The sequence below is a fragment of the Lotus japonicus genome, chromosome 6, assembly GCF_012489685.1.
Source record: "Lotus japonicus ecotype B-129 chromosome 6, LjGifu_v1.2".
Lineage (NCBI taxonomy): Eukaryota > Viridiplantae > Streptophyta > Magnoliopsida > Fabales > Fabaceae > Lotus > Lotus japonicus.
In genome coordinates this window covers 47598859-47619032 of record NC_080046.1, presented here as the reverse complement: position 1 = coordinate 47619032, position 20174 = coordinate 47598859, and the positions used below count along the sequence as shown (strand labels likewise).

General features: G+C 34.9%; 3 protein-coding genes across 3 annotated transcripts; 2 read left to right on the top strand and 1 right to left on the bottom strand.

Annotated features, from left to right (window-relative positions):
• Window positions 1-4225, top strand: LOC130723322 (leucine-rich repeat receptor-like serine/threonine-protein kinase BAM3). The gene is made up of 2 exons (XM_057574321.1): window positions 1-2774; window positions 3720-4225. Exons 1-2 carry the CDS (start codon window positions 206-208, stop codon window positions 4046-4048), a joined length of 2898 nt encoding a protein of 965 aa, XP_057430304.1. The 5' UTR covers window positions 1-205; the 3' UTR covers window positions 4049-4225.
• Window positions 4226-6411: 2186 nt separating this feature from the next.
• Window positions 6412-10827, top strand: LOC130722812 (serine--glyoxylate aminotransferase). Its single transcript, XM_057573660.1, has 6 exons — window positions 6412-6623; window positions 7594-7869; window positions 8430-8714; window positions 9324-9690; window positions 9843-10053; window positions 10543-10827. The coding sequence occupies exons 2-6, from the start codon at window positions 7665-7667 to the stop codon at window positions 10678-10680; spliced, it is 1206 nt and encodes a 401-aa protein (XP_057429643.1). The 5' UTR covers window positions 6412-6623; window positions 7594-7664; the 3' UTR covers window positions 10681-10827.
• A 2186-nt stretch (window positions 10828-13013) lies between these two features.
• LOC130723627 (cellulose synthase A catalytic subunit 1 [UDP-forming]-like) lies at window positions 13014-19030 on the bottom strand. The gene is made up of 7 exons (XM_057574736.1): window positions 18497-19030; window positions 17241-17436; window positions 16964-17157; window positions 16540-16633; window positions 15514-15694; window positions 15245-15401; window positions 13014-13284 (listed from the first exon to the last, which is right to left on the bottom strand). The coding sequence occupies exons 1-7, from the start codon at window positions 18575-18577 to the stop codon at window positions 13222-13224; spliced, it is 966 nt and encodes a 321-aa protein (XP_057430719.1). The 5' UTR covers window positions 18578-19030; the 3' UTR covers window positions 13014-13221.
• Between the last annotated feature and the right edge of the window lie 1144 nt (window positions 19031-20174).

The window sequence follows — 20174 nt, the reverse complement described above, 5'->3', positions numbered from 1 at the left end:
ATCTAAAGAAGAAAAAGAAAAAAAAGTGTAGAGGGAGGGAAAGAAGAAGAGAAAAAAAGAGTACATTGGATGCTGATGCTGATGCTGTTGGCTCCCTTTACCTTCATCACTCTCTTTGTATCTTCTAGTGTATATTCACTATAACTTTAAGCTCTATGAGTTGAGATGTTCTCATTGCTCTTTCATTCCTCTATCTAAACCAGTTATGGCCACTCCTTCTTTCAGTTTTGTGATCACTTGCTTCCTCTTCCTCTTTCTGTTCCTCACTACTAGTCCTGCTTCTGTTTCTTCACTTCCTCTTTCTCTGAGAAACCAAGCTTCTGTATTGGTTTCTCTCAAACAAGGTTTTGAAGCTGCTAACCACTCTTCTTTGAGCAGTTGGAAAATCTCTAACTACTTGTCCCTTTGCACCACATGGCATGGCATTCAGTGTGACCATGATAATAACATTTCTGTGGTGTCATCACTTGACATATCCAATTTAAACATTTCTGGTTCAGTTTCTGGTATTCATAGGTTACCAAACCTGAGATTCCTCAACATGTCTAACAACATGTTCAGTGGAAACTTGAGCTGGGAAATTTCACACTTGAAGGAGCTTGAGGTTCTTGATGCTTATAACAATGAGTTCAATGGTTCACTTCCTGAGAGTGTGATTCAACTCCCATGGCTCAAGCACTTGAATTTTGGAGGGAACTACTTCTCTGGGAAAATCCCTCCAAGCTATGGGAAAATGAGGGGGCTCAACTTTCTGTCTCTTGCAGGAAATGATTTGAGTGGTTTCATACCAAGTGAGATTGGGAATCTCACTAACCTTACCCATCTTTTATTGGGATACTACAATCAATTTGAAGGTGGGATCCCACCTCAATTTGGTGAATTGATCAACTTGGTTCATTTAGACCTTGCAAACTGTGGCTTGAATGGTTCAATTCCAGCTGAGTTAGGAAAACTCTACAAGCTAGACACACTCTTCTTGCAAACTAATCAGCTCACAGGATCAATCCCACCTCAGCTAGGAAACTTGACTAGTTTGAAAAATCTTGATCTTTCAGTCAACAAGCTAACAGGAGACATCCCTTATGAGTTCTCAGGCCTTCAAGAACTCACCCTCTTGAACCTCTTCATCAACAATTTCCATGGAGAAATCCCTCATTTCATTGCTGAGCTACCTAAACTGGAGGTGCTGAAGCTCTGGCAGAACAACTTCACTGGAGTGATTCCTCCAAAGCTTGGACACAATGGAAGGTTAACTGAGCTTGACCTTTCAACAAACAAGCTCACAGGACTAGTCCCAAAATCTCTATGCAGTGGAAAGAGGCTGCAGATTTTGATCTTGCTGAGAAACTTTCTGTTTGGATCTTTGCCTGATGAACTTGGTCAATGCTACACACTCCAAAGAGTTCGTTTGGGTCAAAACTACTTAACTGGTTCACTTCCACATGGTTTCCTTTACTTGCCTGAGCTCTCTCTTTTGGAACTGCAGAACAATTATCTCAGTGGTAAAATTCCACAAGAAACAAGCAAGGCAATTGCACCCTCCAGACTTGGACAATTGATTCTATCAAACAATAACTTATCAGGTTCTCTGCCAGCTTCAATAGGAAACTTTCCCAACTTGCAAATTCTTCAGCTTAGTGGAAACAGATTCTCAGGTGAAATTCCACCAGATATTGGGAGATTGAAAAACATCATCAAGTTGGATGTGAGTATGAACAACTTTTCAGGTACTATTCCTCCAGAGATAGGTAACTGTACCTTACTCACATACTTAGATTTAAGCCAAAACCAGCTATTAGGCCCTATCCCAATTCAAGTTACTCAAATTCTTATACTAAATTATCTTAATGTCTCATTGAACCACCTCAATCAAAGCATTCCCAAGGAACTTGGGACCATGAAGGGTTTAACTTCAGCAGATTTCTCTCACAATAACTTCTCAGGTTCAATACCTGAAGGAGGGCAATTTTCAATCTTTAATTCAACATCCTTTGTGGCTAACCCTCAGCTATGTGGATATGAGTTCAATCCATGCAACCTTTCTTCAACAACAGCAATGGAATCTCAAAGTGCAAAACCTGGAGTAGTCCCTGGGAAATTCAAGCTTCTTTTTGCATTGGCATTGTTGGGATGTTCATTTGTGTTTGCAACCTTAGCCATCATCAAGAGCAGAAAAGCAAGGAAACACTCCAATTCATGGAAGCTAACATCATTTCAGAAACTGGAATATGGGAGTGAAGACATTGTGGGATGCATAAAGGAAAGCAATGTCATAGGAAGAGGTGGAGCTGGGGTTGTGTACAGAGGAACCATGCCAAATGGAGAGGAAGTTGCAGTGAAGAAGTTATTAGGAATCAACAAAGGCTCTTCTCATGACAATGGCCTCTCAGCAGAAATTAAAACATTAGGTAGAATCAGGCACAGGTACATTGTGAGGTTGCTAGCATTTTGTTCAAACAAAGAGACCAATTTGCTTGTTTATGATTACATGCCAAATGGAAGCTTAGGTGAAGTGTTGCATGGGAAGAGGGGTGAGTTTCTGAAATGGGATACTAGGCTGAAAATAGCCACAGAAGCTGCAAAAGGGCTTTGCTATTTGCACCATGATTGTTCCCCTCTGATAATCCATAGGGATGTGAAGTCAAACAACATATTATTGAACTCTGATTTTGAGGCTCATGTTGCTGATTTTGGGCTTGCCAAGTTCATGCAAGATACTGGGACTTCAGAGTGCATGTCTTCCATTGCTGGTTCTTATGGCTACATAGCTCCAGGTACTTCAATTTAAAAAGCCAGATAGTTTGAAAAGTGATTATTACTTCAATTATATTATAACTTCTTTCTTAATCTAATTGGTTAGCAATTGCATCACCAACTTCAAGTTCATGACTCATGAGAGACATTATTACCTACCATCCCAAAAAAAAAAAAACAGTTCAGAGGGCATTAATGTTTAGATTGCTGATTTGAAAAAGTGAAATGAGTAAAAATCCTAGCATGCAACAACAATAATGGTTAATTCAGGGCTTTTTTTTTTCAATTTAACATCCAAAATCAAATATTGATAGCAAAATGTTCCATGGATTAAATATACTTTTCATTTATTTTTGTGAAAAAATATTCTTTTCTCACCTTCACCAATGTAGCAACTAGCAAGTACTTGCTCTTTTTCCTAGACTGAGCAAATGCTCCACTAACACAAAGGAAGTTCTTTCAGCTTTTTCTTCATGCGAACTGAGTAAGTGCCTTTGCTTGCATGCCTTGAAACTACAAACCCCTGATTTTTACCAGAACAAGTTCTTTTTTGACCAGAACTCCTAATCATATCTTTAACATCCTCAGCCATCAAAATGCACACTAACCAAATGCATATATTTTTCCCCTCAAAGTTTGTGATTGGGATCTAAGATTCACTTTCTCAAAACCCCAGAAAAAAAATGAAGACTTCAAAGGCACTACCACACAAGACATAACTAGGATATTAACAATTTAATTTATTACTTGGGAGAATTGAAATGAAGCTTTTCCCCTTCTTTATCTATAAAATAATGTTAGGCTAATTTTCCTACCTTAAACTCTTTTACTTGTCAAATTTTTATAATAGGTACCATTTTTTCTTTTGAAATATCTAGATTATTATACTGTCATGGCTACTTTATTTGTGGAGCAAAAGTAGTGAAAGGTAGCATATTTTTAATTCATTTGACTTTATGTTGCAGAGTATGCATACACATTGAAAGTAGATGAGAAAAGTGATGTTTATAGCTTTGGAGTGGTGCTGCTAGAACTCATTACAGGGCGAAGACCAGTGGGGGACTTTGAGGAAGAAGGACTAGACATTGTTCAATGGACCAAGATGCAAACTAATTGGAACAAAGAGATGGTGATGAAGATCCTTGATGAGAGGCTAAGTCACATTCCTTTAGATGAAGCAGAGCAAGTGTTTTTTGTGGCCATGTTATGTGTTAATGAACACAGTGTGGAGAGACCAACCATGAGGGAAGTGGTTGAAATGCTGGCACAAGCAAAGCAACCAAAACACATTTGAAATGCAGTGATCTAGAAAACCAAAAAAAAAAGGGACAAGTTAAAATGAAAAAGTTGTAAGTCAATATACATGTGTTTGTTTGTGTTCATATTGTGGGTTGGTTAAAAGGTATTTAATTTTCCAAACAAAATTGTCACATGAATTCTGAATATTCCTTTTTCTTTTTTGACCCTTTTACTTTATTACCACTCAGCTCTGCAATGGGGTGAAAAAACTCAACTTATTTTATTTACAATCAATTCTTCCATTTAAAAGTTACTTATAAATGTTCTCCTCATAATTGATTTTATCTTTAGAATCCATTATAGGGTAATTTTCAAACATACTATTGTATGTTCGTAGGCACAAGAAAAAAGTCATTACAGTTGGAGTGCACGGGAAAGGTAGAATTAATGTTAAACGAGTTATACTTTATCATCAAGAATTTGTATAATACATTTAATTAAATCTTAGTTAAAACAAAAATATATTTCCTTGGTTTGGTGAAATTCAATTGAACTACGATCTAAATAAAATTTACACTAACAATACACCAACCTCTAATCTAAACATTAAATTTAGAGATTAATTTCTATGCACTGACAGTGTAAATAAGTTTTACACATTCATTCAATAAAAAATTATAATGTAAAGCATTATAGAACTTATTTAATTTATAATTCACTTGTGTAAAATGTGATTAAGAGCCCGTTTGGTTCTCATTATTTATCATTTCCATAAAAAAAAAGTGTTAGCCGTAACATTTGCCGTTTCTTTTGAGTATTTTTCCATAAAATGAAAGTATGTTTTCAAGATTTAAATAATGTTTTTAGAAAAAAGTAAGTTATATATACTTTTTTTAAGAAAAATGTATTAAATATTCATTTACAATATTACTCATTTTAAAACTCTATTTATTTTATATTTACTGTCTGATGTCTATTTTAGTAATAATATCCTTAAAAATAATTTCACTGTATTATTTAAACAACATTCATTTTATAAAACTTACTATTATGCATCATTCTTAAACACAAATTCATTTTTTTAAACTTAGTTTTATCAAACTTTATTTTAGTTGTCCTCAAAGAATATCTTAAATGGTGAGAGTTGTAGGATATATGGGTTGGGGGTCACTTGGGGATGGGAAGGTCTCGAGATCAATCCCAAATGGATGTAATTTATCTTTTCTGATGTAAAAAAAAAAAACTTTATTTTAGTTAAAGTAATTTTATCTTATAGTAAAAAAAAAGGGCTTTAAATTTAGAAAATGCTAAAAGCTTAAATGGTCATGTGGGTTAGGGCCAACCATGGGTCAGCCCATTGAATTGAAAAAATAACACACCTCTTGATAAGCCTAAAACCATGAATACAAAAACGTAATCTATTTTGACAAAAAAAAAAACGTGATCTATGAAGGGCCCACCTTGGCACAGTGGTTGGTGTTGCTGCAATGTGACTAGGTGATATTCTTGTTTTTTAGTACATGATTCTATTAAGTTCTACCCAGGGGATTGATGTTTCTTAATGTGATTATTTGGGCTTTTTCACCAAGGGATTGAGACCATAGATGAACACTTATGACCATATTTGGAAAATCTTATCTCTTATTAAAAATTTAAGTGGCTCAAAAAAATCGTAGATTGATATACTCCTAAAAGGATAAAACATCTCTCCTGATTTTTTTTATGTCAATCTCCTAAAACATGTATCAAATTTTTCAGCAAAGACCTTGAAAAAAGGAGAGAGTGAAGGTGTTAGGGAAAAAGTAGTAAAGAAAACAAAAGCTGAAGAATAAATATACATGAGAAACTCTCCTTACTGTGACTGCTACCAAAAACTTTGGGGGATACTGCCAAACATTGAAAAGGAATCCACATGAATACAAAATAGATTAGAGTGTGGCTTCATCTGCCACAAGTAAAGTGTGGTTGATATTTTCATTATCTCTTTATCTTCCATATTTCTTTCTCAGCCTCAAACTTCAGAGTTCCCAAAATTGTATGGCAGTAAAATATTCTTTCATTATTTATTTCTAGTCATATCAAGTTCAATGCACATAACTTCAGATTTTCACACTTAGTACATTGTGAAGGTTTCAATTCACCTTTCATTTTTAAATCTAACTTTTGAGAATTTTAAAATACTAAAACTTCTAATGTTGATTTTAGTCAGAAGAAATAAGTAATGAATTTTTGTCTAATGTTAACTTCTAATGTTATTATCCAATAAAAGGTGCTTATAAGTGATATCATAATATGATAAAAACTAGTATCTATAAAAAAATTAAAAGAAAATGAAGGAGCAAGAAAATTGAACAAGAGATAAATTGTGAGAGATGAAGGTTTGAACATGTGTTCATATGATGTGGAAATGAGAACAATCTTTATCCATTCTCAGCCTAGTTTCTCCCTCTTATCTGCTACTTGTGTCCTGACTTGGCCCCATCATAGCATTTGATTGGTTCTCCCGCCTTCTTGATTATAAAAAATGATTTTTTTCACTTCCAATTATATAATAAGGTTCTGCTAAGTGCAGATAGCACTGACACAGTTCATCCTTCCTTCTGCCATATTCCACTGATTCTCCTCTCCAAGTAAATCCACTTATTCTCTTTTCATGCTTCACATATATCATTTTTATCATATCATATGTAGCTATTAGCTAACTTTGGCCTGTGTTAAATTTGAGTGTTCTAAGCATCTTTGTAAATCCTTGTGAAATTGATTATGAAACTAAAATTAATTCTGGTGAGAAACTTATGTGAGGAGCTTCTGGGTTGCTAGAATTGATTCCGAGGAAAAATAATCTAAACCGAACATGCTATAAGAGTGTTTCTTCTAATTCAGTATTTTATTTTGTTGTGAATGATATACCACTCATGTTTTTTGTGATGTCCTTTCCAATAAATATAAAATTGGCTTTGTTTGAAGGAAAATCAAGTGGAGACCGTTAGTAGGCAGAAAAATATTTCTTCATGTTATATTCCTCTTGTGGAAATTGCAGCCCAGTGCAGCTGTTTTCTCTTGTTCTTCCCACCAACATATTAGGGATTGTGTTTTTTTTCCTTCATGTAAAGTTCAGCTAAAAAAGGAGGAGGTGTTAGTGGTCCAAGATGTGTTTTCAACTAGGCTTTTTGGTTACAAACATCACAAAATCATTCTGATGGAGCAAATCACTTTCTGCAATTTTCCCTTTTGAAAAGTCTATCCTTGAATTGTAAAAATCACAATATAAATGTTTTAGCATACTGTGTAATTTTTGTTGCAATCTGAATTATAATTTTGGTATTTCTCGTTTAAGTTCTAATTTTCTAATTAGCATGAAATTTTTTGCAAAGGCTAGATTTAGGAGTATTTAAAGGGAGCTTAAATTTTCAAATTCATCATGTAGTGAACATAGTTGAGGGGTTTTCAGTTACAGAGTTCCTCAACCATGGAATGATAAAACAATTCAGTACTAAATGCACAAACTTTATGACCAACTTTCAGTTACAGATTTCTTCAACCATGAAATGATAAAACAATTCAGTACTAAATGCACAAACTTTATAATGGATTTTGCAGAGGTGATTCTTTGGTGAGGAAAGCCAAGATTTGCTTGAATTCAAAGAGGTTGAATTTTCAAACAGGGGAAAATGGACTATTTTAATGCACCAGGAAGACACCATCTCTTTGTTCCAGGGCCAGTTAACATCCCTGAACAGGTTATTCGGGCTATGAACCGAAACAATGAGGACTACCGTGCTCCGGCGATTCCAGCTTTGACAAAAACTCTGCTTGAGGATGTCAAGAAGATTTTCAAGACTACTACTGGAACACCATTTCTTATCCCTACAACTGGTATTGTTTACATAATTACATGTACAAGCCAAATTGTTTATTGTATCATGTGAGTAGTTTTAGTCTCATAAAATCAATTAGACACTGTCCCTTAATCTTCAGGATGATGTCCACTTAACACTTAGATGCATCCAAGTACATGCTTAATCAACTCACTATCATTCATGTTCTATTTAGGATCCGGACCAAAAAGCACTTATTGGAGCTTATCTAGTGTTCTCTCTAGCTGCTCTTTTTGTCCATATCCAAACGGCATCTTAGTCCTTAGACTACATACAATATTAGGACCTTGATTTGAGGATTGAAATTTTACTAAATGGAACTTGACTGCAGAATTCTCATTGGATATTCTAGAGTAGTGGTTGAATTGTGTGTGTTTGTTTTTTGTTTGCTTAGTATCTTTCTTGCTCTTTTGTGTGTGTTTTGAATATCAATAGAATAAGTTCGGTTATCATAGAATAAACTTATTGCATAAGGTTGGTCCAATAAGAACAAATAATTTGCTTTTCACTTGGTTATAGTTATCTTGTTATAAATAAATCCTTTTTCATTTGGTGAAGGTACTGGTGCTTGGGAGAGTGCTCTGACAAACACACTGTCTCCTGGGGATCGCACTGTATCATTCCTGATTGGCCAGTTCAGTTTGCTTTGGATTGATCAGCAGCAACGCCTTAACTTCAATGTTGATGTTGTCGAAAGTGAATGGGGCCGGGGTGCCGATCTTGATGTTCTGGAATCAAAACTTGCTTCAGATTCTGCACACACTATTAAGGCAATTTGCATTGTTCACAATGAGACAGCAACTGGGGTCACCAATGACTTGTCCAAAGTGAGAAAACTCCTTGGTGAGCATGTCATCTACTTGTCTTAAATTATAGCTTTTACTCATGTATCCTGTACAGTATACGATCCTTTATTCTCTATAAACTGCCAGAGTCACAAAATTGAATTGTATTTGTACTGGATGTTCCTAGTTGTAATTGTAGACAAATGCTCTCAGTTCCATTGCTCAATGAACAATTCTTATAAATAACTGTTTTTGGACATTTGATGATCAATTGCTGTTTAAGATGTTGTTTATTTTCTTTTGTCCTGTAATATCTGTTTGTTTTTGGACTCTAAGTGCTGTGTTTTAGGTCCCAAAATAATGTTTGCCTTTACAATGATTATCTACATTTGTAAATTGACATAACTTTTATTATTCTTTGATGACTATGTTTTTCTTAGTGCCTTTTCCTGGTCTGCAAATGCATCAAATCATTTGCAACCAGCAGCCTTTGGATACTGATGTCTGGTTTGATTATTGTCTTGTAAAACAGTTTTTAGCTTTTGAAAACAAAAATAGAACAAAATTGAAAAACATATCGCTCAAACAATTTGGATTCTTAATGTTGGTGTTTTTATACTCATTGTGTTTATGAAATGGCTTCTAACATTGTATTTTGGAACCTCAGATGCCTACAATCATCCAGCCCTCCTCATTGTTGATGGAGTGTCTTCCATTTGTGCTCTCGATTTCCGCATGGATGAATGGGGAGTAGATGTGGCCATAACTGGCTCCCAGAAAGCCCTTTCCCTTCCTACCGGGATGGGAATTGTGTGTGCAAGCCCTAAAGCTCTTGAGGCTTCAAAATATGCTAAATCACTCAGAGTTTTCTTTGACTGGAAGGACTACCTGAAGTTCTACGAGATGGGAACCTATTGGCCATACACTCCTTCTATTCAGTTGCTGTATGGTCTCAGAACAGCTCTTGATCTGCTTTTTGAGGAGGGACTTGAAAATGTGTTTGCAAGGCACAAACGTTTAGGTAAAGCAACCAGGTAAGGCATTATTTGCTTGTTGAAATCATTCTTAGAAAATATACTAGTTATTGACAAGTGAGCAAAAGACTGTGAATGTTGATAATAGATTTAACTTTCACATGTTTAAGAAAATGCATGAATCTGATAGGTCCTCAATATGCTAAATACAGAATTGCTGTTGAGGCATGGGGTTTGAAGAATTGCACCCAAAAGGAAGAGTGGTTCAGTGACACAGTGACTGCTGTGGTTGTTCCTCCTTACATTGATGGTGCTGAAGTAGTTAAAAGGTCATGGAAGAGATACAATATGAGCTTAGGTCTGGGACTAAACAAGGTTGCTGGGAAAGTTTTCAGAATTGGACATCTTGGAAACTTGAATGAGGTAATGTTAATTTCCCAAACTCCCATCAGCATCATATTCATGGATATAACTGCCACAGACACATTGTTTTGGTTTGCCTTTTGGGTGGAGTTTGGCTATTCTATTCTCTTGGAACATAGGTTGGATTTCTTGCAGTGAAATGGATGTTTGAATTGAAGTTTAAAACGCAGTCCTCAAGTCAAATGAAAAGTAACCATTGGATAATCAATACATGTAAACCCTCAAAATATTTGACTTATTAAAAAAGGGCAAACCCGGTGCTATAAATCTTTTGCTATGCGCGAGGCCAAGGGAGTGGTAGGTACACTTTATGGATCTAATGTAGGCAGGCAGCTTTACCTTACATTTTTGCAAGAGACTGATTCCACAAGTAATGTTGTCACATGACAGCAACATTACCGTTACACATTAAAAAGTAGAAGTAGTTAATCTGTATCTTATGCTTCAAAAGTATGATGTTTTTAATTTAGATCCTTAAATATTTTGCAGTTGCAACTCTTGGGTGCTCTTGCTGGTGTAGAGATGATTCTCCAAGATGTGGGTTATCCTGTAAAGCTTGGAAGTGGAGTTGCTGCTGCCAGTGCATACTTGCAGAACACTATCCCTATGATCCCTTCCAGGATTTAAGTCACAAGCAATTCTTGTCACTATTTACATTTCTGCTCATTCAGGTTTTCTGTAAAAATAAAATACATATTATACCCTTTTGCACTCTTTTGAATATGAACAACATATTTGGGGTATTTCTAGTTTTAATGCATTGTTTCTTTCATATTCATGTATATCAAAAACTACTACATCTAATACCGTTATTTGTAACTGTGTTATGAACATCAAAATTCATCTTCAAGCCACTAGATCTAAATACATTATAAATATATGATGTTGCAAAGAGATTTATGCACTAATTGTGCAATTAGTTATGAATGTAGTACTAGTGTTGTTGAAATGTGTGCTACAGTCTCAATGCATAGGACACAGGCACACAGCAATAAAATTTCTATAGAACATGCTTTAAAATGTTTAGTAGTTTCCACTTTCCAGTACGTTTGGGTATGTTTGCTTGAAGCAGAAAACTAAATAGAAAAAAAGGCCATATCTTTAATCATTCTCTATCTGTTTAGTCTGAGAAACAAAAGATATGGTGCAATAAGAAAACTACAAATTTCTTGCCAATCATTGAATAAAGGGAAAGAAAAGGGATGGGAGAGTTTCCTTGGAACCTTTTTCTTGCTAGACACCATTTTTTAAGGAGAGAAAAAAAAGGAAAATTAATGTAATACAAGTTGCAACTGACCCCCAAGAATTGGATAAACCCCTGGATTGGTGGTTATAAACTTATAATGCTGTAATTTTACTTAAGAAATGCTTTCTTTCCTTGCAGCATATTTTCAGTTGAGCGCCAACATGACATTGTGAAATTAGGATTTGACAGAAATTTCTAAGTTTTTTTGTTGTCATGAAGTGTAATTTCGAGAAGACTGCATACTAATAACAAAGCCATATGGGATCAAGCCGTGAAGGTTTTTTATTTCTCAGAATCATTCTCATAAAAACTCAGTGGAAGATTTATCGAAATAAGAGTGAAAAGAAAATGGAAAAAAAAAAAACGAGCACATGAAAGGAAAGTTAATGGGAGGTTTGGTTGTAGCTGAAAACAGAATAATAAAAAGGGATCTTAAAATTAATAAGAGAAAACGCCATCCTCAAGGAATCAAACATTCAAATGCATCAAACATTCCTCAATCACAAAACACATTTTTTAACTTGTTGGAATCTTTGGGTTGAACCCTAACCACAATTGCAAGTTAGAAATTTGTAATTCTTTACTCAGCAAGGGTTCAATTTATTCAAGTTAAAAAATGACAATCACCCATTCAAAGTATAAAAACAATCTTATATCCCGGAATTCTCAAAACTAATAATCAATCGCTATTAAATTCTTTGACTAATGAAATCCACAATTGCTTCATTTGTTTATCAAATTTAAGAATTCTATCAATGCCTATCAAAAGAAAAAAAAAGGAATTCTATCAATGATTCCAACTATTAGAGATAAACAATTAAAATAGAATATGCATTCAAACTCGTTCAATTGGTGTGAAAAAACACATTCAGAACTTATATAGAAATAACTTATCAAGTTTATTAACAAGAAGAAATATAATAATAAGAACAAAATCTCAAGTTTGCATACAAGTGAAGATTAAAACCATAAAATTGGAGTTTAGCAACCCATCATCATGGGCAAAACTCAAAGATGAAAACAGCAAGAATATAGCTACAACCACAATTGGCAAAACACTTGGAATTTGAATGACGTAAGTGACAAAAGATCCTTAGCTATCATATTCCTGTCTATAGTACTGACTACGTCCTATCTTGGATCTTGTGCCTTTCTAATCATTGACATATGCTTTTGGGCCCATAAGGAGTAAATTGTTTTTTACTACAGTCAATTCAGACTTGATATGAGTAAATTATTGTCCAGATAATCTAGTAGAATTGTGCGTTAATGTTACTGAACTTGCACGTCCAATTTGACCCTCGTAATGGAAGAATTTTCCTAGGGTCTCTCTGCAGCCCTGGATACAAGCTTTACATTCGTTGAAACCCCATCCAATTCAAAGATCTAAAACTTAAGATATGCCCTCTAGAAGCAACACTGCTTAGGATAGACGTGGCAGACACAATGTCAAGATCATCTTCCACTCGACTTTTGGGCAAGCTAGATATTGAACCAGGTTTCGAGTTCAACATAAGAACTATAGGTCATCTTACTTTCCAACCATAGGAATTCTTCAAGGGATTAAAATCACACGTAGTCAAAACTTACAGGATTAAAAGTGCAATTAAACCTAACATTAACCGAATAATATCCCAACAATAGTGAAATTATACCGTAAACCTCGGTATACTTCTAGAATTGTAAGATAGATCGCCATAAAAAAAAGGAGGGGTATATAAACAATTAAATTTGACATAAGAACACACTATTTTAGTATAAAAGCATGTCTTATAGTTCATCCTTTACTTCATGATATCCACATTCACCCCTACAAAAAATCATCAAAATTAATTAACTTCTTTTTTTTTCTTTGCTAATTTAATTTACTCTCTCCATATTTACTCCAGTTCTAAGTTTCCTCTGCCATTTTTGTGATAAGTTCATTCAGCATTATTGGTACCACCATTGCTCCCTCTCCTGCTTGCTGTAGTGTTCTTCAATATCTGCAAAGAGCAATGAAATATAAACAAAGGCAATAAGGCTAGAGAACAGTAGATACAGGGTCCCACCAAATGTGGTCTGGTATGGGCACATAAGGAACAATTACAAGCATAGACATCAAGCTGACAGCTCATATTTTAGATTTATTTCATTCACTTCAAAACAAGTGTAGTTGAGAGCTTTCCAAGGAAATCACCAATCCCCAAAAAAAAGAAGCTCAATTTACACACATTCATTACTAGATACATCATTTATTGAATGAACCTAAAATGTTGTTTTTTGCTTATATATGTGACCGGAGGGTGTATAACTGATGTCACATCGAAGTCATCTCGTGAAGTCAGTGTTGAAATTTCGTGTCTATCTCTTTTTTTATGCCTATTAAATAGGTGAGACTTTTTGACAATTATGCTGACAGATATAGTCATTTAGACACGAAATTTCACAGGATAGTGTCATTTGCTCTGTTGCATGGGTACGGCTGTTTTGGCCGCGTACCCGTACCGGGTACGTACCCGGTACCCGGTACACTGTGGGTACGTACCCGGTACCTACCCGTTCCAAAAAAAAAAAAAAAAGGTTCCTGGGCTCAAAATAATGACGTTTTGCCCCCTTTTTTTTTTTCTGGCTCAAAACGACGTCGTTTTGGCCTTTATATATTTTTTTCCTGCTCAAAACGACGACATTTTGCCTTTTTTTTTGCATAATTTATTTATATTTAAATATTATGTATATTTTATTATATATTATATTTAAAAAAATATGCATATATCTAACGTACCCGTACCCCTATTTTTTCAAAAATCGCGTACCGCGTACCCAATACCGTACCCGTACCGGGTACCGTACCCGTACCCGTGCAACACAGGTCATTTGACATGAGATTATTTAATCGAACTAATGCCATTTCAAGTTTAAGATATCATCCAGACCCCCAAAGAATAGCATATGGTATATATTCATTGCACCCATCCAAAAATTTCAAAAGCCAACAAAAAAATAAACATCAACACATGCAGACAAGAGCACATTACGATATTCATCATCAACCACTGACACTGACATTAACCATTTGACATAATATGGAATTGGAGGTGTGTGATGCTCAGAGACAAGTATGGGCATATTCACCACCCATCTTTTATGTTATACTTTGCCCAGTAAACAGAATAAGATTTAAAATACTAGGTAATATCAGTAATTGATCAACGGGCTTCCCATATGCATATTATTTTGGTTTCTCAAGTATTTCCCACCCTAGTAGTAGTAGATGAAAGATTAACAATCAAGCATTAGAGGCGGGGACTCCTCCCAGTAGCATTTTTTCTCATACACATGAGTCTTAGTATCAAACCCAAAGCCAAATGATAAAAGGACCTGAGTCTCTTCCACTCAAACCAGCACTTTTTAAGTATATTAATTGTCTTATACATAATTCCTATCTAAACTGATATTGATGGTTGTAAATCATGGATAATATAACATGAATGCCCTTTTTTCCCTTTCTAAATCATAGTTTAGAGTAATCAAGTGAATAATAAATAAGATGTAATGACAATGCGATCTTAAAATGTTTAGGTGTATTAACTTCATCAAAGATAAATCAGCTCAATACATTCAAAGAACAATAATATCATGATAGCGTGACGATGATAGGATGGTAATAGTCATGAATTAACTATCACAAAAGCTTATTAAGCTATTAGATGGAAACGTACCCATGTTTTTTATATTATATTTTAAATACACTCCACACAATAGCCTAAGTGGGCTTGAAGTGTGAATAATACACAAACCCACATATATCGTGTCAAAAAAGGATTAAATCTCCACACCACTTGGTTAATTGGCATAGAGACTCTGATACTTTGTTATGCACCAAAAGTTAAAGCTATTGGGTGAAAACAATAATGGTTTTATATAACATTCCTAACAATGATTAAATGTGCAAATTTGAAATACCTGTCTTAGCATTTGATTCTCATTCTGCAAAGTGGAAAGTCTCTCTTTGAGCTCTGAATTATTCGTCTCTAAGTCTTTGACTTTTGTTTCCAAATCAGTCAAGTATGCCTTTTTCCTCTCCCTTGCTTGCTGAGCTGAAACTCTGTTCCTCAGTAGCCTAATTATCATTTTTACACCCACTCAGTGAAACAAATTACAAAAAGCAATGAATTAATCCCCGGAAAAAGGGTTTAGAGTTGATACTAGACGAACCAAGTTTACATACATACCTCTTCAACCGCTTGCTCTCTTTGTCTGCTGAGCTTCTCCCTCTCTTCTTTTGACCCTCCCCTGCTCCCTGAACACGCTCTGGACCAGGATTTGAACCAGTGTCAGGACGAGAAGCTGAAGTGGCAGCAGACTCACCTCCAAACTCCGGTACTCTTCTGATCTCCTCATCACTCTCAAGACCTGGATTATGCCAAAGTCATTAAAAATTCAAATCCCAGTAAATATTTTATTTACTTATGTGAATACAACACAACAGGAAGGATACATTGATTCAAGTAATTGATACTGTCAACACAACACTAATTGTGTCAAGTGACTTATTCATTATCCCTTTTTTGGTGCACCACATGTATCATCAATAGGAAGTAATCTTGTTCAAGACAAACATCCACATCATAGTGAGGCTAGCGACTTAATCATTATTTCTACTAACCAACACTAGTTTATAGGTTTTTTTAATTCATGTTGATTTTTTATTTTTATGGGAAAAAATTTCAAACTAAAAAAAGTCTAACTCATATACTATATAACATAAATAACAAGAAAACTTGAAATACAAAAAGTAAGATATCAGTTCTCAAGTCTAGAGTTTAAAAATTGAAAAACGATCTTTTTTCATGATATGGAGAGGCAAAGTCCCAAAGAAAGGAAACACTCCTAGAGGTCACAGCCTCAGAGATATCCTGGACAAGAAAACTACGAAACTCCACAAGACATGGACACCAAAATTAAACACATGAGCATTCTATGCTAGACAATCAGCTACCAAATTGGGTCATTCATAATTTGATTTTAATTGGTTTAAATTCATATATAAGTATCATGCATCAGAAAAGAAAAGTGTAGCTTTCATAAAGAAAGAGCATTTCCTTTACTAATCTTTAAATAAATTTCAATAAAAAATTAAAATTCTTTGATAGGTTTAAAACTCTTAGAGGAATGGTAATAAAAAGATATTTTCACTTTAGGATTTACCCTAACCATAAAATGTGATCTGCTACCATCACTTCAAGTTAACTCCATACCTGGTTGCTTTGGATCAACATATGGAAGTGACTGAACCTTTTTGGATTGACCCATAGGACCTGATGTAGTAGCACATAGATTCTCACCAGACATCTGGCCATAAAAAGAAAGTTAGTTAATATTAGTATATTAAAGCAAAATGCAGTACCAAATATGAGCAGAGAATTATTTACCAGTAGGCTGTGAATGAAGTTCATAAATTATTACATGAATTACATGAGTATCACAGCATTAAAAGTGAAAAAGTCGATAAAGATTACCAAAGTTTTCATAATTTTCAAACTTCACTCAAATTCGTTCAAATTTTACTAAGTCTGAGCAATTTGAACTAATCCTGAGTCTATAAGTAAGTTCACACATTTTTGCCAGTACACTTGCGAGTTTATCCAAGTTGAGAGTGTAAAAACCAGTTTAATAAATTACCAGCTGCCCATTTGTCAGATGAGGATTTTGCATTTGAGAATCATGTCCAGAAGATGAAGAGAGGTCAGCATCTTCTTCCCATTGAAGCCTTGCCTTCATTCTATTTCCTTGACCATACTTGACCTCATTCTCTAGATCATCGACATCATCTTCATCATCATCATCATCATCATCTCCCTCCATTTGAGAACTCTCTGCAAACCAAATTCATCTTGTTCATTGCAAATTTTGACGAGGAACAGACTGAAACCAAAATAACCTGTATGCGCAAGCTAACCTTTGTGACTTTCGTATCTAGTCTTGCACTGGGGACAGTATGGGCTCACATTATTTCTCTCGTATTCATAACAAGGATGACAAAGTTGGAAAGCACACTCATGGCAAGCAACGAAGATATCGCCGTTGGCTGTTAGGCCAACAGTTTCGCCACATATTTGACAGATTTGACCATTCAAATTCTTTACGGGTTTGGACTGCATAACACGAAAAAATAATACAAGTTAGAATTAGGATGCATTTGGAAGAGCTTATCTTAAAGAATAAGCACCAAAGGAAGTTTTTCATTAAGCTTATAAAATAGCTTATGACCTACCAACAAGCTTTTTTTAGCTTATTTTGATAAGCTTCTTAGAATAACTTCTTAATAAGAGCTCATTCCGACATATAAATTTTTAGATTCTAATAAATTCTCAAATAAGCGTTTATAAATGCTGTTTGACATAAAAGCACAATTAAGCAGTTCATCCAAACACACCATAAGAATTATATAAGCATTAAGTAAGCCTATCCAGATCAATTTCTTAAAAGATTACAAGTAAAAAAGACATGCCCCATCCACACAAATTAGAATGGCAAAGAAATTAGATTTCATCCTTAAAAAAATGTCATAAAAATTAGCGATGAAATGTATCAGGATCCGGCAATCGATTACAGCAATTATGCAGTTTTTATCAATGCTACTAGACTCCAAACTACAATAACAGGTCTATCTACCCAGTTCCAAATCCCTGAACAAAGCCTCCTACATAGCCTATCCCACTTCCAAACCTCTAAATTTTCAACAAGCACCAATAGTTTGATTTGAAATCCATGCATCAAATTACAAATTTTAACAAGAGAAAGCATCAAATCCCCTCCCAATCACCCTCCAACAAAGAGAAACTTCAGATTCAAGTCATCAATAGAAAAGCATCAATCAAACCATGAATAGCAAAACATCAGTCAAATGGAATGTACAAGCAAGAGATCAAACATGAGATATCAACATCCAACCATCCTAACTAAATCAATGACACTGTAAACATTTTCAAACCAAAGGATAAAACTTCAAAAATGTTTAGTTGTATAAAGCAAGGAAAAGAAGAAGAACAAACAAAACTCCTATGACCCATTACCATTACAAGCAAAAAGATCCAAACTTTAGAGTCAAACAAACACTGTAAGAACAAAACTCCCCGACCCAGAAAAAAAAACATCATTAAAAATCCTATGAACTGAAATGTTGAATCAAAAGCTTGTCTGAGAATCACAAACCCCATGATCAGAACCGTGTCTAACTCGAACAAGTTCGTTTCTTTCATGCGACCCAGTTGCAACTCCACCATGCTGATCCATTTTCTCTCTGCGAAGTCTTAGCCAGCTCAACTGTGTGTCTCTGTCTCTCTTTTTCAGTTGTTCCCGCTGCCATGTTTGGTGCTTCTATGCGCAATGGTGGCCGTTGGATCTGGTTAAGATCTGACGATGGAGAAATAGTGATCGTGGAGCAATGTGAGCCATGTCGAGTTTTCTTAATCAAAGGTTGATGGGTGAGATCGTGGAGGGTTTTGGACCGTTGGATTTGTTTTCACATCGGACGGGTGAGGTTGGCTGTGAGGAATATAGATGGGGACCATGTTTATGGTGCTGGGCTGGCTGAAGTGTTTAACCATTTTTGCTGATATCTTGACTTCTTGACACTCTTATTTCTCTTAGAGCATCTCTGATGCATGGTTGCTAGTTGGGTTCCTTAAATACTATTTTGGTGGCCTCAAACTGCCACGTAGAATTTAAGTAACTCAATCAGAATTCTCTCTAACCATGGTTGCTTATTTTACTTTTGGTTGGGTACCACTATACCTCATATATTTATATTATTTTAAGGTCATGACACTTGAGTGAAAGAGAAAATATACTCAACATTGCTTAATTCAGTTTGAGTACTTAAGCAACGTTGCTTATTTTGGAGCAACATGACATGATAGTCTGGTTGCTTAAATTTAAGCAACGGCTGTTTATTCTCTTTCTTCTTGTTTTTTCACTAAAAAAATATTTTCTTTTTCATTCAAGAACTTAGATAGTATCATTATCTTGAAATAATATAAATATACGAGGTATAGTGAGACCCAAACAAAAGTAAAATAAGCAACCGTGGTTTGAGCGAATTATGTTTGGGTTGTTTAAATCCTATGTGGCAGTTTAGACCCACCAGAATAGTGTTTAAGCAACCCAACTAGCAATCTTGCATTGAACATGCTCTTTTACGTCCCAATTTTATTATGTTTTTCTTGATATCTATTTTCTTCTTCTATGGCATCCCTCGTTATATTAATAATTTCTTCTCTCCTCTATTCATATCTCTCTTGTGCTTGTTTGTTTCGAGAGTAAAGGAAGAGAAGAGAAAATGGACCAAAGAAAACTTGTTTGTTTCCTGTTTTCAAAACAGTTTTCATTTTTAAAAACTAAAAACCAGTTTGGTATGACCTGTTTTCAAAAACTGTTTTTGAAAATAACTCTCATTTTCAGTTTTTAAAACTGAAAAACTAAAATAGCTCAAAGATGTTTTCAATTTCTGTTTTTAGTTTTCAGATATCAGCTTTCTAAATGTTGAAAAACTGTCATTTAACATGGGGTAAATAGCCAAGTTGGTCCCTAAATGTGTCAGCCGCCTTCAAGTTAGTCCCTAAACTTCTAAAATGCATCCCCCGGTCCCTAGATATGGCAAAAGACATTCAAGTTAGTCCCTGGCGTTAAATAATGTGACGGACGTTAACAGAATGCTGACATGGATTTTTTTTTTGTGAAAGCTGAAGCTTATGTGGCATTTGAAGTCAAAAAATTAATAAAATAAAATAGTTAAATAAATAAGAAAAAAACTCCAGTAAATAAAACAACTATAACCCTAAATTAATCTTCATCCTCTCACCATCTTCATCACCACACCAGAACCTCCTCC